This window comes from Panthera leo, chromosome C1, assembly GCF_018350215.1.
Source record: "Panthera leo isolate Ple1 chromosome C1, P.leo_Ple1_pat1.1, whole genome shotgun sequence".
Taxonomy (NCBI): Eukaryota; Metazoa; Chordata; class Mammalia; order Carnivora; family Felidae; genus Panthera; species Panthera leo.
In genome coordinates, this window is record NC_056686.1 from 78,092,751 (window position 1) to 78,116,110 (window position 23,360).

At 36.0% G+C, this 23,360-nt stretch overlaps 1 protein-coding gene across 17 annotated transcripts in view; it reads right to left on the reverse strand.

Annotated features, from left to right (window-relative positions):
• The window catches only part of EVI5 (ecotropic viral integration site 5), a 235,234-nt gene that overhangs the window by 48,073 nt on the left and 163,801 nt on the right, over positions 1-23,360 (reverse strand). For all 17 annotated transcript variants that reach the window (XM_042952838.1, XM_042952836.1, XM_042952839.1 and 14 more), the window contains one exon: positions 17,929-18,024. In XM_042952838.1, the coding sequence (XP_042808772.1) occupies positions 17,929-18,024 (96 nt within the window). The remainder of the gene's footprint in view (positions 1-17,928; positions 18,025-23,360) is intronic.

Here is a 23,360-nt window from a genome sequence, read left to right on the forward strand (position 1 = left end):
GTCAATGGAATATTACTCAACCATAAAAAAGAATGAGACTTACCATTTGCAACAACACAATGGATCTCAGGGTAAAATGCTAAGTGAAATAAGTCAGTCAGAGACAGACAAATATCATGATTTCACTCATATGTGAAACTGTTCATATTTTTTTTAATACATCTTCTTTCTATTTATTGTGGGACACCAGTTATCCTTAGTGTTAGATTATCTATCATTCATCCATACCTGTTAGCTAATAACTGTTTTACATTCTTAATCTCTGCATTCACTATGATTATCTCAAGCTTTTCTTCCATGCCAGTATTCTACTTTTCAATACTGTTTATTGAATAGACTACTCTTTTCTAGTTTCTGCAGTGATGCACTGGGTTTCAATTTGCTTCCCTAGCACCATCTTATTTCTTACATCAGTATTTTTTATCATCTTTTGATTTCTTAATTTTATTGAAGTCATGTTTGTTTCATAGCATGAAGCAATTGTAATTCCTCTCTTATCCTTAAGTTACCTTCCTTCTTTCTTTCTCTTTTTTTGCTGAAATAATATAAACCAAGTTGCTGTGCCATTTCTTCTCATGCTCATGGCTGGGTGACTATCAAGATATTTCAAATGCTTTAAGAATATAGGTTACTTATTAACTCTTTTTTCCACCATATTTAAAAATCTATTTTCTTTGCCCTCCAAGCTCAAGTTTCTTTGAGAACTTTTGTATAGCCTGAGGAATAACACAGGGAAAGGAAGAACCTGGCTAAATAAGGACCTTATTCTTCTGAGATTTTGTTAAATATCTGTTATTATCTAACTGGGAGGATATACGTCAAAACCTGGGTTTTAAGATTCGTATAATTCCCCAAATTCAGTGTGTTATCCCCAAGGCCTTCACTTTAAAATCCAGATTTTCGGGGCGCCTGGGTGGCTCAGTCGGTTAAGCGTCCGACTTCAGCTCAGGTCACGATCTCGCAGTCCGTGAGTTCGAGCCCCGCGTCGGGCCCTGGGCTGATGGCTCAGAGCCTGGAGCCTGCTTCCAATTCTGTGTCTCCCTCTCTCTCTGCCTCTAACCTGTTCATGCTCTGTCTCTCTCTGTCTCAAAAATAAGTAAACGTTAAAAAAAAAAAAATTAAAAAAAAAAATCTAAAATCCAGATTTTTACTTTTTAATCTCTTTGACTGGATTGTTCTTCCAGAAGTTTCTGAAATTCCTCATTCAGAAAATTACATACTCATTTTCTTTCTCTTTACATTTGGGATATGAAAGAATCTTCGGGCGATTTTGCTGACTTACCTATCTAGCTTGGTGAACAGGATAGGAAAAGGAGACAGTTGAGGTTAGAAGCCAAGCCCTACTAGGCCTCTTTGTTCTAGACTAATTTATTTCTTTTCTTAGCTGTCATGTTTAAAGTTTACTGTACTAGGTTTTGCTCCTTTTCCTTTCAGGCTGCTTTTATAATTAAATTTTTTTTTTTAACATTTATTTATTTTTGAGACACAGAGAGACAGAGCATGAACGGGGGAGGGGCAGAGAGAGAGGGAGACAGAATTGGAAGCAGGCTCCAGGCTCTGAGCCATCAGCCCAGAGCCCATCGCGGGGCTCGAACTCACAGACCGCGAGATCGTGACATGAGCTGAAGTCAGACACTCAACCAAATGAGCCACCCAGGCGCCCCTCAGGCTGCTTTTAAAGTAGAAAAGTAGTTGCCTTAAAAAAAAAAAAAAAAAGCCCTATTTACTATTTTGTTAGATACAAAATTATAGAATCACTGAGAAAGTAAAGCAAAGCTGGAGGCATCATAATTCCAGACTTCAAGCTGTAGTACAAACCTGTAGAAATCAAGACCGTATGGTACTGGCACAAAAAGAGACACACAGATCAATGGAACAGAATAGAGAATCCAAAAATGGACCCACAACTATATGGTCAACTAATCAACAAAACAGGAAAGAATATTCAGTGGAAACGAGACAGTCTCTGCAACAAATGTTGTAGGGAAAATGGGATAGCAACATGCAGAAGAATGAAACTGGACCACTTTCTTACACCACACACAAAAATAAATTCAAAATGGATGAAAGACCTAAATGTGACACCAGAAACCATCAAAATCCTAGAGGAGAACACAGATAACAACCTCTTTGACCTTGGCTAGAGCAACTTCTTATTAAACACATCTCTGGAGTCAGGGGAAACAAAAGCAAAGATGAACTATTGGGACTTTATCAAGATAAAAAGCTTTTGCACAGCAAAGGAAACAATCAACAAAACTAAAAGGCAGCCTACAGAATGGGAGAAGATATTTGTAAACGACATATTGATAAAGGGTTAGTATCCAAAATCTATCAAGAATTTTTCAAACTGAACCCCCAAAAACAAATAATCCAATTAAGAAATGGGTAGAAGACCTCAACAGACATTTTCCAAAGAAGACATCCAGAGGACTAACAAACATATGAAAAGATGCTCAATATCATTCATTATCAGGGAAATACAAATCAAAACCATGAAGAGATAACAAGTCACACCTGTCAGAATGGCTAAAATTAACAAAACAGGAAACAAGTGTTAGCAAGGGTGGAGAGAAAGGGGGACTCTCTTTGTACTGTTGGTGGGAATGCAAACTGGTGCAGCCACTTTGGAAAAGAGTATGGAGATTCCATAAAAGGTAAAAACAGAACTACCTTACAATCCAGCAATTGCACTATAGGTATTTACCCAAAGGGTACAAAAATACAGATTTGAAGAGTTACATGAACCCCAATGTTTACAGAAGCATTATCAACAATAGCCAAACTATGGAAAGAACCCAAATGTCCATCAACTGATGAATGGATAAAGAAGAGGTGGTGTCTGCCTGTCTCTGTCTCTCTATATATATTAAAATATTACTCAGCCATCAAAAAGAATGAAATCTTACCATTTGCAACAATGTGGATAGAGCTAGAGGGTATTAAGCAAAATAAGTCAGTCAGAGAAAGACAAATACCATATAATGTCACTCATATGTGGAATTTAAGAAACAAAACACATGAACTTATGAGACAGCGGAAAAAGGAAAGAAAGGGAAACAAACCATAAGAGGCTCTTAAATATAGAAAACAAACTGAGGGTTGAATGAGGGAGGTGAGTGGGGGGTGGGTTAGATAGGTGATGGGTGTTAAGGAGGGCACTTGATATGATGAGCACTAGGTGTTATATGGAAGTGATGTATCACTGAAGTCTCCTCCTGAAAACAGTATTGCACTAAATGTTAACTAGCTAGAATTTCAATAAAAAATTGCAAAGAAAAGGAAAAAAAAAAAGTATAGGATCAGTTTCAATCTACCTCTGGGACACCATTTATTTAAATAAATCTTTACATATGTGGTCCTTAGAACATGCTACTACCTCTTATGGCACAGAATATCAAACCCTCAGGGAGCCTGGGTGGCTCAGTTGGTTGAGTGTTTGGCTCTTGGTTTCAGCTGAGGTCATGATCCCAGGGTGGTAGGATGGAGCCCCATGTCTGGCTCTGTGCTGAGCATGGAGCTTACTTAAGATTCTCTCTCTCTCTCTCTCTCTCTCTCTCTCTCTCTCTCTCTTCTTTTCTTTTCTTTTCTTTTCTTTCTTTCTTTCTTCCCTTCCTTCCTCTCTCTCTCTTGCTTTTTTCTCTCTCCCCCCCACCGCTCTCCCCTGCTCTAGCACACTCTCCCTCTAAAATAAAAAAATTAAAAATTAAAAAAAAAAAAGAGTATCAAACTCTCTTAAAGATGGCTGTTTTCTGCCCCCTAAAATTCATTCTGCAATTGTTTTTTGAGCACCTGTTATATGTCAGGTAAAAGGCATACTGCAGTAAATAATATAAATAAGGTTCTAACAGTATTCGTGGGAGTGAGTTAATTCTTGATGTGAAGATAATTAAAGACTCTGATAAGAGTCATAAACAATATAAAACATGATGATGAAACAGAGAGTAAACAGTGTAAGGGTCCAACTTTACAAAGGTAGTCAGGGAAAATCTGTGAGTGGGTGACTTTTGAGATAAAAATGATGAGAAGGAACCACCACAGAATGGCTCAGGGAGCATAGTGTCCAAATGCAGAGTAGAGTAAGAGCAAAAGCCTTCATGTAGGAATGAATACGTTTGGTGCAAGCAACATAAAGGAGGATGGTGTTGCTAGAGCATAACACATGAAGGGTAGTGTGGTTTATGACACAGTCAAGAGAAGTAGGCAGGAGCCAGACAACTCAGGGACTTCAAGGCCACAGAATGAGTACAGCACTTTTGTTTGATGAACCAAGTTTTCTTTGTTGCTATTTTCCTATGATTATTTGGAAGTTCTAATTCTTATTTCCATTCTAGCAATGATTATCTTAAAGTATATACGTTTAAATGTATATACTTTTCAAAAATTACAATAGTAATCATCTAAGTTCATATAGTGTAAAAAGTAAACTCCTGCCCCTTACTCTTTTGCACTAAGCCCTTTACTCTCCTCAGAGGGAACACTGTCAACAGTTTTGACAGGTATCACAGCAGACTACTCTAATGTATTTAAACATAAATATGTGTATACAGGTAGTACACACACATATACTTTTTAAAACGCACATGGAATTATGTTCTACATTGTCTATGATCTGTTTTTCTCATTTAATATGTCTTGCAGATCTTTAGTCTTTCTTGAAGATAGAGACTATGACAAGTATGGATTTACTATGGTTTAACAATTCTCCTATTTAAGAGTGGTTACCAATATTTTTAAAGAATAAAAACGATGTGGGGCGCCTGGGTGGCTCAGTCGCTTAAGCGTCCGACTTCAGCTCAGGTCACGATCTCGTGGTCCGTGAGTTCGAGCCCCGCATCGGGCTCTGGGCTGATGGCTCAGAGCCTGGAGCCTGCTTCTGATTCTGTGTCTCCCTCTCTCTCTGCCCCTCCCCCGTTCATGCTCTGTCTCTCTGTGTCTCAAAAATAAATAAACGTTAAAAAAAAAAATTAAAAAAAAAATTAAAAAAAAAAAGAATAAAAACGATGCTGGATTTCTGCATCCATCTTAAGAAGTTAAAGAACACAAAGTAAGTCTAACCTGGAAGGAAATAATAAAAATAAGAACAGCAATAAAACAGAAAAAAAAAGTGGCTTATCATTAAATTTGCCTTTGCTAATATTCTTCTGGCCAGTGGTATTAGAAGTATTGGTTATTACAAGCACTATTCCTTTCTCCTTTCTTGAATGTTCTACAGATGTTTAATATGCCACCCAATTCTCAATTGAAATTTATAATTAGTTGATACATTTTTATAATTTTAGAATACGAAATCAGTATTTGGCATAGTTTAACATTTTAAGCTTTTCAAATTAAAACTTCAAACAAGGTTTACAAATAGACATCACACCCTTAAAGGAAATAACAGAAACAATTAGTAATCTCTATGCTCTCTTCATAGAGATTTCAAAATAAATCTAAGGTTATACATAGGATGTGGGTTTTTCACTGGGAGAAGTATTACAGAAAGTTTGTGGTATTAGAAGGGTCATGACACAATGCAGGTTGCTTAGTCTTAAATGCAAGTGTAAAGTTTACATTTAAAAAATATTTTAAATTACATGCACAGATAAAAAATATACCTCAAAGAGAGACTATGCTAAACATATATCCAAGCGCTCTCTCTCTCCTTTGTAAAGCTAAAATATTTCAGAGGCCATGAGAAGGCAATATCTTTGCTGTTTTAAAGGTTAAATAATACTTTTTTTCGAGGCTATATTATGAAACTATGTTCAACGGTCACAGAGGCAACCATGTTAACTTGCAGCAGGGGGACAATTTTTAAGTCCTAATTTGGTATTTTCGATGCATTTATTAAAGCAAAATATATTAAGCAAATTATAACTGCATATGAAATTACTATAGAAGAAAACCCAATGATATGAGTAAATCCCTGACAGGTGATAAGTAATCACCGTGATTAATCAACATAACCTTACTGAAACATCAATAGCAACCACTAAGCTCTAGTAAGTTATTACTGATTTGTAGTTTGCCCAAAGAAAAATTAATCATAATAGTAACTGTGGTAAATGGTAGCCTCTCTGTGACTTCAAGGTGACTCATTTGAAACATCTAAAAACAAAATCATACTCATCTCACATACTATTGATAAAGTTTCTAAAACAGTTTCCTGTAATTTAAAGTCATGCACAAAAAAGGTTTGAATATTTTTTATGGTTTAGCAACTAGAAAAAAGTACATATAAATACTTTTAAGAAAATAATAAGGTAATTTGAAAGTATGTAAGGGAGAACATAAATCTAAAAAAAATTTTAATGCTAAGACTGACTTAATTCCATTTGTGAAGAGAAAGAACAAACACAAATACGTATTTTAAAGTGATCTTTCTTATAGGACCAACTACATGTCCATATGAAAAGTCAGCATTTGCATAAGGTCAAAAGCTAGAAAATATTTCTTATAAATCATAGTTTAATTAGAAGCAAATCAATTTTGTGATGAATACTTAAATTTATAGGATTCCAAGGGTCCCAAAAAACCACGACATTATATAAAGTATTTTTTATAATAGACTTTTTAAAGAACAATTTTTGATTTACAGAAAAAATGAGAAGACAGAAAGTTCCCATATACCTCCTGCACTAGTTTCCCTATTATTAGCATCTTTCATTATTGTGGTAAATTTGTTATAATTCATTATAATTAATGAACCAATACTGATATATTTCTAACTAAAGTCTACAGTTTATTCAGATTTCCTTAGTTTTTTTGTTTGTTTGTGAGCTAATGTCCTTCTTCTGTCCTAAGATCCTATGTAAGATACCACATTACATTACATTTTGCTGTCATGCCTCCTTAGGCTCCTCTTGGCTGTGATACTCAGACTTTACTTGTTTTTGATGAGCTCTGAGGAGTGCTGGTCAAGTATCTTGTAGGATGCCCCACCATTGAACTTTGACATTTCTTCTCATGTCAAGAATGGGGTATAAAGGTTACTACAAGACTACAGAAATACCATTTTCATACCGTATCAAGGGTACGAACTATCAATATGATTAATAACTACTGATGTTGACCTTGATTATCTGTGTTGAGGTAGTGTTTGTGAAGTTTCTCCACTATACAGTTACTCTTTTTTTTCTGCCTTTTCCATACTGCACCCTTCAGAGGGAAGTCATTGTGCACAGTCCACACTTAAGGAGAAGCACTTATTTTTCTTCTCCTTAAGGGTAGAATATATACAACAATTATTTAGAATTCTTCTGCATAGAAATTTATCTCTTTTCCCTCATTTATTATTTTTTTAATCATTATTTATATCAGTATGGACTCATGGATATTTTATTTTTTTAAGTTTATTTATTTTATTTTTGAGAGAGAGTTATGAATGGGGGAGGGGCAGAGAGAGAGGGAGAGACAGAGAATCCCAAGCAGGCTCCACACTGTCAGTGTGGAGCCGGATGCAGGGCTCAAACCCACAAACAGTGAGATCATGACCTGAGCCAAAGTTGGATGCCTAACTGACTGAGCCACCCAGGTGCCCCTTGGATACTTACTTTATACTGTGAGTTACAATCTACTATGAAGTACTTTAAGTATTTTTTCCTTAATTGTTCTACCTTTGGCCATTAGGAGCTCTTTAGGTTGGTTCATCTGTCCCTTTAAGATACTCCTATTAATATAGGATTTTGTTTTTGAGCTTCTCCTTTCTCTAGTATTATAAGGTGTCTAGGCTCATCTTCGTCCTTACTGTATTTCCTGTCCCAGCCCTGGAATCAGCTATTTCTCTGAGGAGGCTTGGTTTCTTTTACTAGAGAATGGTATGAGAGACCAAGATGTATATGCCGGGTGTACATAAACTAAACCTTGGTAACTTTTAATAACACCAAGATGATCATTGCCATGATGGTACTCAAAGGTCTAATCACTCTTCAGTAATTCTTCAGATGCTACATACGGCAATAACTTAAAAACCTCTAGGTATTTAATTTCTTCATATTTAACTGCATACTAAAGTTGGATACCAAAGAATCTGAACACCTAAGTAAAAAAAAATTTTTAACTGAATTTTATAACACTTAATGACTACATAGCAAGCTGAGTAAAATATTCTATATATCTAACTTCCTCTGCTGAGAATTATTATTAAAACTAGGTAAAATTACAGAATAGCTATATTCATAATTTAAAATGCTTAAGATTTTGAGAAAATCATTTAAGAAAAATGAAAAATATTTTACTATTTAAGTTGCTCAAAATGAAAACCATTTTACTTCAAGGGCGGGGAAACTTCCAAAAAGAAGTTTGTTAGCCAAGAGCTGGCAGATAAACTACCACCTGTTGTGAAACCATTAACAAATTAGCTCAGGAAACTGGAAAGCACAGACTGATCACAAAGCTTTATGATAAACACCATCATTTAGTAATGTCACTGTAATTTAATGTTATTAAAACACATATTTTAAAGTTCAGTGATAAAGATTTTATCACTTCCTCTCCATCTCTGCCAAAACTGCATACTGATCTGGGCACACTGATTTAAACCTAACTCACTCATTTTAGGTCAGAACAGAATTTTGAGTGGGTGTTTTTTAAGCCACGAGTGGTTGGGGTATTGCCCATGTGAGGCATCCCTAGAGGTTATCTGCTGGGCAAACTAACGAAAGTGGGTAAATGTTACTGGCTACCAGGAAAAGAACAAAAAGTTGGATTTGAGTAGAATACACTGTTTTAAATTAAAAATTTTCCATTACTTATAACCAAGCAGCATTAATTTTATAGATGTGCTTGACCCCCAAAAGCTTTTAATATGGTTATGACAAATTAATCTGCTTATCTTTATAATAACCAAAATACAAATTCAATTCCAGGTTAAATATCAGAAAGCTTCAGTTTAATTCCTACCAATTTTATTCAACTATCTGAACAAAAATGAACTTTTCTGTGTTTTGTTCCACCTGCAAAGCAGAGCAAGTTCTATTTAATATGAATGTAAAAATAAAGTCCTTGACTAATAAATAACATTTGGATCAATGAATAAAGGTGGAAAATTCCACTAAGAGAAAGAGGAAACACTTTTTAACCACCATTTCCTCCCTCCTAAATACTATGAATTACTCTTAAAAGCATTTTTTCTGAATCAAGTTCAATTAAATCTTTTTAATAGGTTAAATGTCTTTTTTTCCTTCTTAATTTTTACTTATTTTTTTTAAATTTACATCCAAGTTAGTTAGCATATAGTGCAGCAATGATTTCAGGAGTAGATTCCCTAATTCCCCTTAACCATTTAGCCCATCTCCCCTCCCACAACCCCTCTAGTAATCCTGTTTGTTCTTCATATTTCAGAGTCTCTTATGTTTTCATCCCCCTCCCTGTTTTTAGATTGTTTTTGCTTCCCTTCCCTTATGTTCATCTGTTTTGTATCTTAAAGTCCTCATATGAGTGAAGTCATACGATATTTGTCTTTCTCTAATTTCGCTTAGCATAATACCCTCTAGTTCCATTCACGTAGTTGCGAATGGCAAGATTTCATTCTTTATGACTGCCGAGTAATCACCCCAATGTTTATAGGAGCACTACCAATAATAGCCAAAGTATGGAAAGAACTCAAATGTCCATCAATGGATGAATAGATAAAGAAGATGTGGTGTATAAATGTACAATGGAGTATTGCTAGGTTAAATGTCTTCTAATTGATCACTCCTAAGCTCAAAAACCTTGAATGACTTTTCTTTTTTTTTTTTTTAACATTTATTCATTTTTGAAAGGCAGAGAGAGACAGAGCACGAATGGGGGAGGGGCAGAGAGAGAGGGAGACACAGAAACAAAAGCAGGCTCCAGGCTCCAAGCTGTCAGCACAGAGCCTGACGTGGGGCTTGAACTCACAGACCGCGAGATCATGACCTGAGATGAAGTCGGATGCTTAACCGACTGAGCCACCCAGGCGCCCCTTGAATGACTTTTCTATCTTATTCAGACAAAGACCAAAGTTATTAGGCCCTACATAATCTGCCCTATTTAATCCTCAGACCTCCTCTACTTCCCCTCTTACTTCACCCAAGGGCTCGAATCAGACATGATCCTGGCCTTAGGCTCTTTGCCTTTATTAATACCTTAGCAGGGAATTCTTTCCCTAAATTTGCATGCCTCACCTGCTTGAAATCTTTAACTATCCCACCCCCCCACCATTTTTTTTTTTTTTTGAGAGAGAGAGAGAGAGAGAGAGAGAGAGACAGAGACAGAGCATGCGCGAGCAAGTGCAAGCAAGGGAAAGACAGAGAATCTTAAGTAGGTGGAGCCCAACAAGGGGCTCAATCCCATGACCCTGAGATCACAAGCTGAGCTGAAATCAAGAGTTGAATGTTCAACTGACTGAGCCATCTACGTGCCCCTAAATATCCTTCTAATATGCCATTTCTTACAACATTATTACTTTTTATTTTTCAAAATGGCACTTTAAAAAAAGAGGTTTTTTTTTATTTTTTAGAGTGTTGTGCTGATAACAGAGAGCCCAATGTGGGGCTCAAACTCACAAACCATGAGATCATGACCTGTGCCAAAGTCAGATGCTTAACCGACTGAGCCACCAGGTGCCCCTACAACATTATTTTAAAATAGTAAAAGTATCCTACCCTCAACATTCCAACCCTCTTCCTTTCTTACATTTTTTTTCTCCATTGTATTCATCATCTTCTAAATTACCCACTATATGATTCATTTATTTTATTCATCTGACTTCTCTACCATTAAACTTGACAATGAAAGGGATTTTTGTGGGTTTTGTTTACTAATTCTTCTAAAGTGTTTAGAGTAGTGACTAGCCCATAGTAGGCACTCCATAAATATTTATTGAACTGAGTCCAATACCACATTCAAATTAATAGTTTATTCTTTTAGTCACATCGGGACTTTTCAACACGAGTAATTAAAATAGTGTGAGATGGTTTATAAAAGAAGTCTATAACTGAGTGGGTTAGTGGAGGAAAGACAACAAAATAGACTGGGATGGCATCATAAGAGAAGGCTGATCACAGCAGGTCAAACTTAAGCTGACCTCTGAATGAAAAGCAAGATCAAAAGAGAAGAGAAGAAAAACAGAGTGAACTGGGATTTAAAGGATTTTTTTTTTAAGTTTATTTATTTTGAGAGAAAGTGAGTGTGCGGGAAGAGAGAAGGGCAGACAGAGAGAGAGAGAGAGAGAGAGAGAGAGAGAGAGAGAATCCCAAGCAGGCTCTGCACTGTCAGTGCAGAGTCAGCTGAAGGGCTTGATCCCATGACCCATGAGATCTAACCTAAGTTAAAATCAAAAGTCAGATGCGCAACCAACTGAGCCACCCAGGCGACTCAATTTGCAGGATTCTTAACCAGTTTATTGTGGCTCAAGTATAGGTAAATGCTAGAAAAAGTAGGAAATGAAGCTAGAAAGGGAGGGAAGATCAGAGCAAAGAGAGTCTTGTGCAGAGAAGCCAGACTTTGAACTCTGTCCTGAAAGCCACTGGAAGCTACTAAGTAGGTAATGAACAAGGAACTAGCAGAAAGTCAGGGAAGGACAGAGAGACAGGGAGACAGAGAATCCAAAGCAGGCTCTGCACTGTCAGCTTGGAGCCCGATGTGGGGCTCGAATTCATGAAACCGTGAGATCATGACCTGAGCCAAAACCAAGAGTCAGACACTTAACCAACTGAGCCACCCAGATGCTCCGAGGAAAGTTTATAAACTTTAAATCAGACCTAAAGTTTCAAGTTGACTGAAGCATCTTTGAAATCAAATTTAATAAACTTCAGCCTCACAAGTGTATCTACTACCAAATACTGTGTTTATACAAATGAGTATTTGTTCACCTGATGTATTTCCTCATCTAAATAGGACACTTATAAAAGTATAATTTCATATACTTTAAGAAGGCCTTAATTATATTAATAACAGATTACATAATAATATAGTTTATTAAGTGAAGAGTTGGAGAGAAATTGGTTTATGGCGGATAATTTTCTTAATTCATTTATTTAAATTCAAGTTAGTTAACATACAATGTAGTGTTGGTTTCAGGAGTAGAACCCAGTGATTCATCACTTATATATGACATCCAGTGTTCATCCCAACAAGTGCCCTCCTTAATGCCCATCACCCCATCCCCATCCCCTCCAGCAACTCTCAGTTGTTCTCTGTATTTAAGAGTATCTTATGGCTTGCCTTGCTCTCTGTTTTTATCCTATTTTTCCTTCTATGGGAAAAAATTTTATTCACAAGAGAGTAATGTTAATTGGAAGAGTTAAGTCCAAAGAAATATGAAATATCAAAATATTTGACAGAGTTCTCCCCCTAGTGGAACCTGAAAATGATTGAAAATATTTCCATGACTAAGAACAACCTAAAATGTATTATTCTTATAATTGAAAAGGCAGTTTCAGATTTTAGCAAGAGATCTATTCATGGATCTTAATGTGCATGCAATGAGCAAATGAATGAAAGTTGAATCATCAAAATGTTTACTGAAAACAAATTTACTAAATGTATTAAGAGGGAGCTAGCCATGGAGAACTCAGTAAGAAGAAATACCTTAAAAGCAGAGGACTAGGGGGTACAGAGAAATCTCAATTAAGGAAGGCATAGTAGTTTGCGGAATGGTACAGAATTCTGAAAGAATGTGAAAATTCTGAAAAGTGTGTGTATGTGTAGTGGGCAGAGAGGGAGGACGGACAGGTAATGGTGAGAGATGAGATAGGAAATGCAGATTGGGGCAACAATGAGAAGGTAAGCATTTTATGCTGAGGAACTTTGATATGATTTGCTAGGTAAAAGACAGTCAATAAAAGTTTTTTATGTTGTAGAAAGCTAATTCTGATAGCTTTGTGGAAGAGCTGAGGCTAGAGAAAAGAGAACTGGCAAGGAAGTTACTACAACAGTTCAGGTAAGGCTTGGGACAGAATTCAGGGAATGGCTGGGGGAATAGAAAGGCTAAGAAAGAGTGAAAGAAAAGTTTCTGAAATTAAAATTACCTTTGATTTAGTTTTAGATTTACTCAGCACTTTTCTCTTTTGAAGGAACTGAAGAGCTAGGCAAGACACATCAGTCTGTATGAGTTATTAAAAATTATCTGAAAGCCAATCTACAAGAGTAGGTGAGTAGGTAAAAGGTTGGTAGAAATGTTAACTAGCACAAGCATTTTGTAAAAATAATTTGGTATTATCCAGTAAAGTTGAAAGTTTATATACTCTCTCTCTATATATAGCCTTGATGTAAAGGGCTAAAAAAAACGTGTAAGTGAAGTTCCTACTAGGTTGAACAATTCAGTAAGAGATGATACCATTGACCAAGACTTGAGATACAGGGGCATCTGAGTGGCTCAGTCAGTTAAACGTCCCAACTCTTGCTTTCAGCTCAGGTCATGATCTCACAGTTTGTGAGACTGAGCCCTCCATCAGGCTCTGCTCTGACAGTGTGAAGCCTGCTTGGGATTCTCTCTCTCTGCCTGTTCCCCACTCATGCTCTCTGTCTCTCTCTTGCTCAAAATAAATAAATAAAATTAAAAAAAAAAAAAAAAGAAGAAGGCTTAATACAAAAAAAAATTTGGAGGGAATGAAATAGGAACACATACAATTAAAAAAAATTTTTTTAATGTTTATTCATTTTTTGAGAGACAGAGAGAGACAGAGCGTGAGTGGGGGAAGGGCAGAGAGAGAGGGAGACACAGAATCCGAAAGCAAGCTCCAGGCTCTGAACTGACAGCAGAGAGCCCGATGCAGGGCTCCAACTTACAGACCAGGAGATCATGACCTGAGCCGAAATCGGACGCTTAACCGACTGAGCCACCCAGGCACTCCTAGGAACACATATAATTTTAAACATGTTGAATTTGAAATGCCTGTGCAACTTCTGGGGGGAGTGGTCTACTGTCCATTAAAACTATTACTCCACTCATCAAAAGATACAAGTTAGAAAACAACAATGAAAGACAAGTCAGAGTAGGAGTAGGTATTTGCAAAACATAATCTCAATAAATAAAAAACTACACATCCAAAGAAAAATACAACCCAGTAGAAAAATATATACAAAAAGACTTTAGCAGGTACTTTAAAAAAGAGGAAATCTAAGTGGCCAACATCATTAGCGATCAGGTAAATGGCAATTAAAACCATGACAAAATATCAATGTGTACCCATCAGAATGGCACAAGTTAAAGCATCTCTCACCACCAAGTGTTGAAGAGGATATGGAACAAGCAAGAACTTTCATATGCTGCTGCTGGGAGTTTAAACTGGTACAAGCCCTTTGGAAAATAAAGTTGAAGATTTGCATGCTCTGTGACACAACTATTCCACACTTTGGAATAGTTTTGGTATACATGCTAGAGAAACATGTACATGTGGTCAGTATAGTGCACAAGATTGCTCATAATCACAGCACTGTTCAAAACAGTCCCAACTGGGAAACACCCAAATGACCACTAATATTAAAATGGAGAGATACATTATGATGTTTTCATAAAATGGAACATGTACAACAATAAAAATGATTACTCTTTCTAAAATAATGTTGAACAAAGAACAGACAAAAATTAAAATATTCAATAAGACTCTACTCAAAATTCAGAAACAGGGAAAATTAAACTGTACAGAAAGGCATATAAAGATGACACAATTATAAGGAAAAGCAAAGGAGTGATTACCAAAAAACTCAAGATAAGGGAGTAGGGTATGATTGGGTAGACTTCTGGGGTATAGGCAATATCCTCTATCTTGACCTGAACAGTGATTATATGGGTAATGTGTTTACCCATATTATGTTGTTGCTTTGTATTATGAACTTCTCTGTATGTTGCGTTAGTATTTTTTAAAATGGCTTTTAAAAAAGGTTTAAAAATTATTGGGGAAACATGCTATGCCTGGAGTTACATTAGGATTTGTTGTCATACAAGATAGCTCCTGAAGCCATGTGAGACCTTTCATTTGAGCACAGCTCTCAAAAAGCCAAAAACTTGGATTTTCAGAAGAATATAAACATTCAGAACTGAATGTTTAGACTGAAAAACAATAAACAAGAAAGAAGAGAGGCAAAATTGAGTGGTGCAGGAAAGCCAAGAGAGGAGAGAATGTAAAGAGGATGATTGGCTAACAATGACAAATGAAATAAACTCAAGCAGGATAAATACTGAAAAAGTGCCAATGAATTTAGCAATTAGGATGCCAGTGATTATTTAATCAAAAGCCATTTGATGCCAACATACTCCTGATGGTAAAAATTTCATGGATTTTCTTTTCTATTTTTCAAAACAGATGTTATATTTCATTTTAAACAAGACATGCCACATATCAGGCTCTTCGTTTTAATTACTATTTCAGAATAAATAAAAAGAGTGATATAAATCTTGCTGTTTGTGACTAAGATGTACAGAAATGTAGCAAAATTTTATAATTTTCTTGATGTTGGAAAACTACAGGCTTAAACTAGAACTGCCTGTGATACCATGATTTAAATTGCTGATTACAAATATATTATGCAGTCAGTTCATGTCTAAAGTTTTCCTGCATATGTGTTACTTTACAGGGAATATTACCAACAGAACACAAAAGCTATCTTTTTATAAACTTATACAAATCATAATGTGTTTTTAATTACTTTTGATGAGGCTATAATCAAAAGATGAGGCTATAATATATATGTCTTAAAAACTAAGCAAATTCTGAACTGAAATTTAAGACCAAAGGATATTTCAAGTAGGAAGAAATTCTAGATGCTGTAGCAAAAACTCTATTATAGCTTGGAACAGAATATAACACATTTTTAAAGAAATAAGATTTTAAGCATAATACTTTTCCCATATTAGAAATTTACTACCTTATACTGTATAAGAAATAAGACATAGAGTGAAAAAAACATTTCTTTTTGAATTCTCTTTTGAAAATTGCTTTGGCAATGTACGAATATGATAAACTTTCACTCAAAATTGGACTGAGAGCAGAGGCAACGAAAGAAGAAGTAGGAAATTAGTTAGCCATCCAAAGGAATGAAATTTTGACATTTGCAATGATGAGGATGGGGGCACCTGGGTGGCTCAGTTTGTTAGGCGTCCAACTCTTGGTTTTGGCTCAGGTCATCATCTCACAGTTCAGTTCATGGGTTTGAGCCCCACATTGGGCTCTTTGCTGGCAGTGTAGGGCCTGCCTGGGATTCTCTCTCTCCTTCTCTCTCTGCCCCTCCCCCACGTGCTCCTTCTCTCTTTCGGTCTCTCTCTCAAAATAAATAAACTCTAAAAAACAATGATGTGGATGGAGGTAGAGTGTATTATGGCAGGCAAAATAAGTCAGGCAGCGAAAGACAATACTACATGATTTCACTCATATGTGGAATTTAAGAAAACAGATGAACATATGGGAAGGGGAAAAAAAAGAGAGAGAGCGAAATAAACCATAAGAGACTCTTAACTATATAGAACAAACAGGGTAGATAAATGGGTGATGGGTATTAAGGAGGGCATTTGTTGTGCTGAGCATACAGTGTTATATGTTAAGTGATGAATCACTAAATTCTACTCCTGAAAACACTATTACACTATGTTAACTAATCAGAATTTAAATAAAAATTTGAAAAGTGTGGGGGGGGGGGAATAGGTAAATTTAACAAAAATAAAAACTTTTGTGCATCAAAAAACAATAAGAGAACAAACAGGCAACCCAAAGGAAGGGAGAAAACATTTGCAAATTATAGTCTGATAAGGAACTGACACTGAGAATATATAAGCAATTTTTACAACTCAACAACAACCTGATTCTGTAAAGAAAATACACAAATGGCAAATAAGCAAATGAAAAGACGGTCAACATCACTAATCATTAGGGAAATGCAAATCAAAACCACAATGAGCTACCACTTCACACTGATCAGGATGGCTATTATAAAAAAACAAACAAGCAACAACAAAACCCCCAGAAAATTGACAAGTGTTGGTGAGGATGTGGCGAAATAAGAACCTTGTGCATTGGCTAGTGAGAATGTAAAATGGTGCTATGGCAAATAGTACAGCAATTCTTTAAAAAGTTAAACACAAAATTATCACATGATCCATCAATCCCACTTCTGGGTAATCCCCAAAGAATTGAAAGCAGGGATTCAAACGGATGTGTACAACCATGTTCATAGCGGCATTAACACAATAGCCAAAAGGAGGAAGCAACCCAAGTGTTCACCAATGGATAAATAGATAAACAAAATGTGGTATACACATACAACGGAATATCACTCAGTCTTAAAAAGGAAATACATGTTTTCACATACAACGTGGATAAACCTTGATGACATTATGCTAAGTGAAATAAGCCAGTCACAAAAAGACAAATACTGTATCATCTTACTTATATGAGGTACCTAGAATAATCTAATTCAGAGATGAAAAGCAGAATGGTGGTTTCTGGGGGTTTGGGGAAGAGTGGTATTAGGACATGTTCAATAGGTCAACTTCCAATTTTGCAAGATGAAAAGAGATCTGGAGACTGGTTGCAGAACTGTATACTTTAAAAGAGTAAATTTTATGTTAAATGTATTTTACCACAACCAAAAAAATGGACTTGGAAATGAACAAGTGTTGAAAGTAACAATCACTCGGGGCACCTGGGGGGCTCAGTAGGTTAAGCATCTGGCTTTGGCTCAGGTCAAGATCTCACCATCGTGAGTTCAAGCCCCGCGTTGGGCTTTGTGCTGACACTTCAGAGCCTGGAGCCTACTTCGGATTCTGTGCCTCCCTCTCCCTCACCCCCTCCTCCACTCGCATTCTGTCTCTCTCTCAAAAATAAATAAACATTAAAAAAAATTTTAAAAAACAGAAACAAACACAAAAAAATAACAATCACAGTTATTAGGAGGAAGATGTAAATGGTGCAGGAAAGGGGCAGAGGGAAGGAGAAACTATTGCCTTATTTTTGTGTGTCCTTTATCATTTTCATATGGTACCTGGATTTCCAGCTCAGCAATGTGCTGCTGTAATTCAGCCACAGCAGCTATGCTATCTGCTTCCCGGAGTCTCACAGCCATCACTTCTTCCTTGTTCTAGGGAAGAAACAAAATAAACCAAAAATAAACCATGTAATAAACCAAAAATAAAACATAAACACTTGTAATCTGCTTCAAATTTAAAAAATAACAAATAGATTAAATGAGAGAAAAAAATTGCCATTATCTCCTGAACTTGATATAAAATGAAGACCAAATATATAGAATAGCATTCCATCTTTAAGCATTGAGAAACACCACTCATGGGGTGCCTGGGTGGCTCAGTAGGTTAAGCGTCCAACTTTGGCTCAGCTCATGATCTCACAGTTCATGAGTTTGAGTCCCACGTTGGGCTCTGTGCTAACAGCTCAGAGCCTGGAGCTTGCTTCCGATTCTGTGTCTCCCTCTCTCTCTTTCTATGCCCCTCCCTGGCTCGTGCATGGTCTCTCTCTCAAAAATAAATAAAAATAAACACCACTCATATAAGTAAATGTTGCATAAAATGTTAAAATAAAAATGAACTTAATTAATTAAAAATTCGTATCACTGTTGACTGTGAAAGCTGCTCATTTTTTATGTAAGAGCAAATATTGGGGAGCCTGGGTGGCTCACTCGGTTAAGCATCCGACTTCGGCTCAGGTCATGATTTCATGATTCATGGGTTGAAGCCCCACAGCAGACTCTGCTGACAGCTCAAAGCCTGGAGCCTGCTTGGGATTCTGTGTCTCCCACTCTCTCTGCCCCTTGCCCACTCATGCTGACTCTCTCTCTCTCTTGCTCTCTCTCTCTCAAAAATAAAGAAACATTTAAAAAATTTAAAAAAAAACAAAAAACAAATATTGACAACTTTCAAATCCCTAATGAGGACAACAGATTAACAGGCAATATGGATGCTCAGAGAGTATATTAGCTAGACAATATTTAAAAATTATATTCTTTCTGAGGCAATAAATGTCAATGAATTTTTACATTATGCTAAAGAGAACTGAAATTAGATTATATCATAATTCTAACCTTCCTAGGAAAAGTATAATATTTAACTCTACTACCTCAAAATTTCATAAAGAAAAACCCCCAAACTGTATTCTACAATATCTGTGCCAAATTATACTGATCCAGAAGTAACAAAATATGAAAAAAATACTTTAGAGAAATATAGAGTATACAAAAATATTTTGCTCCTCCATTTACTTCAGTTGCAATTTAGCAATCATTAGTATAAAAAAATATACAGGGTGGTAACCTTAGGAGAAATTTAGCACCAACCATGGGAGAGAGCCACCTAAAACACTTTATCCTTCAGGTTAGCCTTCAAATGACTGCAGTCTCATAAGAGACTCTAAACTCTAAACTCTAGAGAGCACCGGCTAAACTGCTCCTGAATTTCTGATTTATAGAAACTCTAGGATATTAGTGCTTATTGCTATTTTAAGCCACTAAGTTTTAGAAGTAATTTTTTAAAAAGTAATACAGGGGTGCCTGGGTGGCTCAGTTAAGCATCCAACTTTTGATTTCAGCTCAGGTCATGACCTTATGGTTCATGAGATGGAGCCCCTCGTCAGTCGTCTGTGCTGACAAGCAGAAGCCTGCTTAGGATTCTCTCTCTCCCTCTCTCTCTCTGCCCTGCCCCAGCCCGTATGCACTTACTCACTCTCTCTCAAAATAAACATTAAAAAATAGTAATAGAGGGGCGCCTGGGTGGCTTAGTCGGTTAAGCGTCTGACTTTGGCTCAGGTCATGATCTCACAGTCCATTGAGTTCGAGCCCCACGTCAGGCTCTGTGCTGACAGCTCGGAGCCTGGAGCCTGCTTCAGATTCTGTGTCTCCCTTTCTCTCTCTCTGACCCTCCCCCATTCATGCTTTGTCTCTCTCTATCTCAAAAATAAATAAAAACATTAAAAAAAAAATTAAGAGGTTGCCTTCTAAAAAAAAAAAATAGTAATAGATAACTACTACTTTACTAATGTTAATTAACAATTTATAAAAATTATACTAATCAAAATTATTTTATGTAAATTACATATACATTTAGCTATGTAAATTTATTAATACTTTCAAATGTATATTATAAATTACATGAAATTATGTTAATCAAGTAAAAAACCCAAAATTTACCTTAATCTTCCCCCTCTCTAATCACCAAGTCTTATTGGTTCTCTATAAAAATAGATTGTGAATTTATCTATTTCTCTTTATTTAAATGCTAAAAGCTGGGCCCAAGCTAGCTACTCTGTCCTGTGCTATTTCCTGATGATCTCATATCACATCTCTCTCCAACCTCACCTTAAACCTACCTCCACACACAATGGCATGTATATTCCTTTAAAAAATAACTACATTAATTGCTACAAGCAATATCCCCTAATAAATGCTTAAATGCTAAAATTAGTTGCTGAAACTTTAAGCATATATGCATAGTCTTAAAATAGTTCCCCCCAAATATTTATTAATTACTGTGGTGGTTTTAACATATACCCACAAATTCTTTAATACTTTTTCCTTTTTTTTTTTTTAATTTTTTTAAACGTTTATTTATTTTTGAGACAGAGAGAGACAGAGCATGAACGGGGGAGGGTCAGAGAGAGAGAGAGAGGGAGACACAGAATCTGAAACAGGCTCCAGGCTCTGAGCTGTCAGCACAGAGCACGACACGGGGCCCGAACTCACGAACCGCGAGATCATGACCTGAGCCAAAGTCGGATGCTTAACCGACTGAGCCACCCAGGCGCCCCTAATACTTTTTCCTTGAGGAGGTATGGCTTAACACCCCTGACTGCCATCTGACTGCAGGCTGGACTTAGTTACTTGCTTATAATGAACTGAGTATAAGAGAAAAAAAGTTCTGTAGTGGAGAAAGCTGGCAGACACCAACTTAAATGACCAAGGTTACCAGCATTAACCGTAAGATATATTTATACGAAGTGTTTTCTGATATGATGTGCTGAGAAGGACACTTCAACTCTGTATTCTTTCCTAAAATACATAACCTCAGTCTAATCAGGAGAAAACAGACAATCCCAAACTGAGGGATATTCTACAAAATATCTGACCAGTATTCTTCATTAGTCAAGGTAAGGAAAGATAAGAAAGCATTAAGAAACTGTCACAGAATGGAAGAGATGGAGATATAATGAGGAAATTTGAATGAAGTCTATAGTTTAGTAATAACATTGTACCATCATTCATTTCTCAGTACTGATAAATGTACCATGTTAGATGTTAACATGTAAGATGTCAACATTAGAAGAAGCTGATTAAAAGGCATATGGTAACTCTATGTACTATTTTTGCTGCTTTTGTGTAAACATAAAAATATTTCAAAATTAACAGTGAAAAAAAGAAATCTGAAGCAAATACAGCAAAACAGAAAAAAAAAAAAAAGTCAGTTGATTTCCTGTTTAAAACCTTCAGTGGCCTCCCACAGCATGGCCTCTAAAATTTTACATGGTAAGAAGTGGAATCCCAACCTGCTTCTCTAGCTTTATTTCATTAGCTTTTCGCTTTATAGAAGTCTCAGCAAACAGTTCTTTCCTGCTTTTGGATCTTGAACTCTGTGACCTTTTTCATGTGAGGATCTTCCCCTGGCTCTTCATATGGTTGCTTCTGTCCTATTCTTCACGTCCCACCTTTGATACCACTTCCTAGCACTCCATTCTCCTTACCTCCCACTTTATAGTACATCATTCGTGATAATCCTATGTATTTTTTACTTTACTGTCTCACTAAACATTGTGACCACCTTCTTCACTACTGAATCCCCAGTGCCTATAAGACTGACAAATAAAAGCTGCCCAAGTATTTGACAAATACATAATTAGATGCCATCCTTCTTTGAAGTCTCATAATCTCACCTCCTCCCAATCCTATTTGAGAATCACTGTTGTAAAATATACAAAACATGTCCTAAAATAGCATCTATTTAGAATGAAAAGTCTGGCTATATACTTTGTAAGTAACACAATAGAGAAACAGGTATTATCATGCCCTGCTGGTCAAAGTACAAAATGGCACAACTGTCAGGAGTGTTATCTGACAAAATCTATGAAAGTACAAATATATTTACCCACTGACCAAACAATCAAATTACAGGAACACATAGATATACCTCTATAGGAATATGTAGATATAACTCTATATGTCTGAAATTATATATGTATAAGGTTATTCACTATACAGTGCCTGTGACAGCAAAACACTGGGAACAATCCATGTGCACACCAATAAGGACCTAAGCACATCCACGCAATGGAAAACAATATACCTTAGAAACTAATAAGACTCTTCAAGCACTGATATTGAAAGCTCTACAAAATATAGTGACAAAAAATAAAAATAAAAAAAGAAGAGCATACAGTATGTTAACTTTCATGTAAGAAAGTGAAAAGAGGGGCGCCTGGGTGGCTCAGTCGGTTAAGCAGCCGACTTCGGCTCAGGTCATGATCTCACGGTCCGTGAGTTCAAGCCCCGCGTCGGGCTCTGTGCTGACAGCTCGGAGCCTGGAGCCTGTTTCAGATTCTGTGTCTCCCTCTCTCTGACCCTCCCCCGTTCATGCTCTGTCTCTCTCTGTCTCAAAAATAAATAAACGTTAAAAAAAATTTTTTTTTAATTATTAAATAAATAAATAAATAAATAAAAGTGAAAAGAAAAATTATATATTTTTACTTGCTAGTATTTGCCTAAAAGAAACTCTAAAAGGATATATCAGAAAATAATAAAAGCAGTTACCTAACAAAAAGTAAAAGGGGTATGTGGTAGAATCAGAAACAGAATGAGGTAAAAGGGGACGGATTGCTTTGATTTATACTCAGTTAAACAATCAAAGCATTACGAGTATGTATTAAGCTAGCAAAATTTATATTATATATAAGCAACAGATTTATTTTCTTCCTGTTTCCTTCCTATCATTATTCCATGTAGGCATAATGTTATAATCATAGTAAAATACTTTGATTTTCCTCACTTAAAATTTCTTATCATACAATTTTGCAAATTCATAATTAATACATCTTTTCTCATGGACATACATATATCTATGTCTATATATCTCTCTATATTTGTAGAACCAGAAAATTTAAAATATTTGTCATCTTCAAATTTATATTTACGTAGCAAATCCCATAATCTCATTACTAAAATCTTAGGCACAAGGTGTATCTTGGAACTTCAGATTTTTTAGATTTTAGAAAAGTAATAAGGTACATACCTTAGTAGTATTAGTGGCACCTTAGTATTCTTTAGTGGCAACAACACCCATAATGAAACAGTATGCTCAGTGTTAAACACAATGAAACAGTAAAGTATAAAAATACACACCAAGTGGGATACAATAAAAATTATCCAAATGAATGTGTGTGAAATTTATGAGAAAACGTTTGGGTTTCAGAGTATTCTGA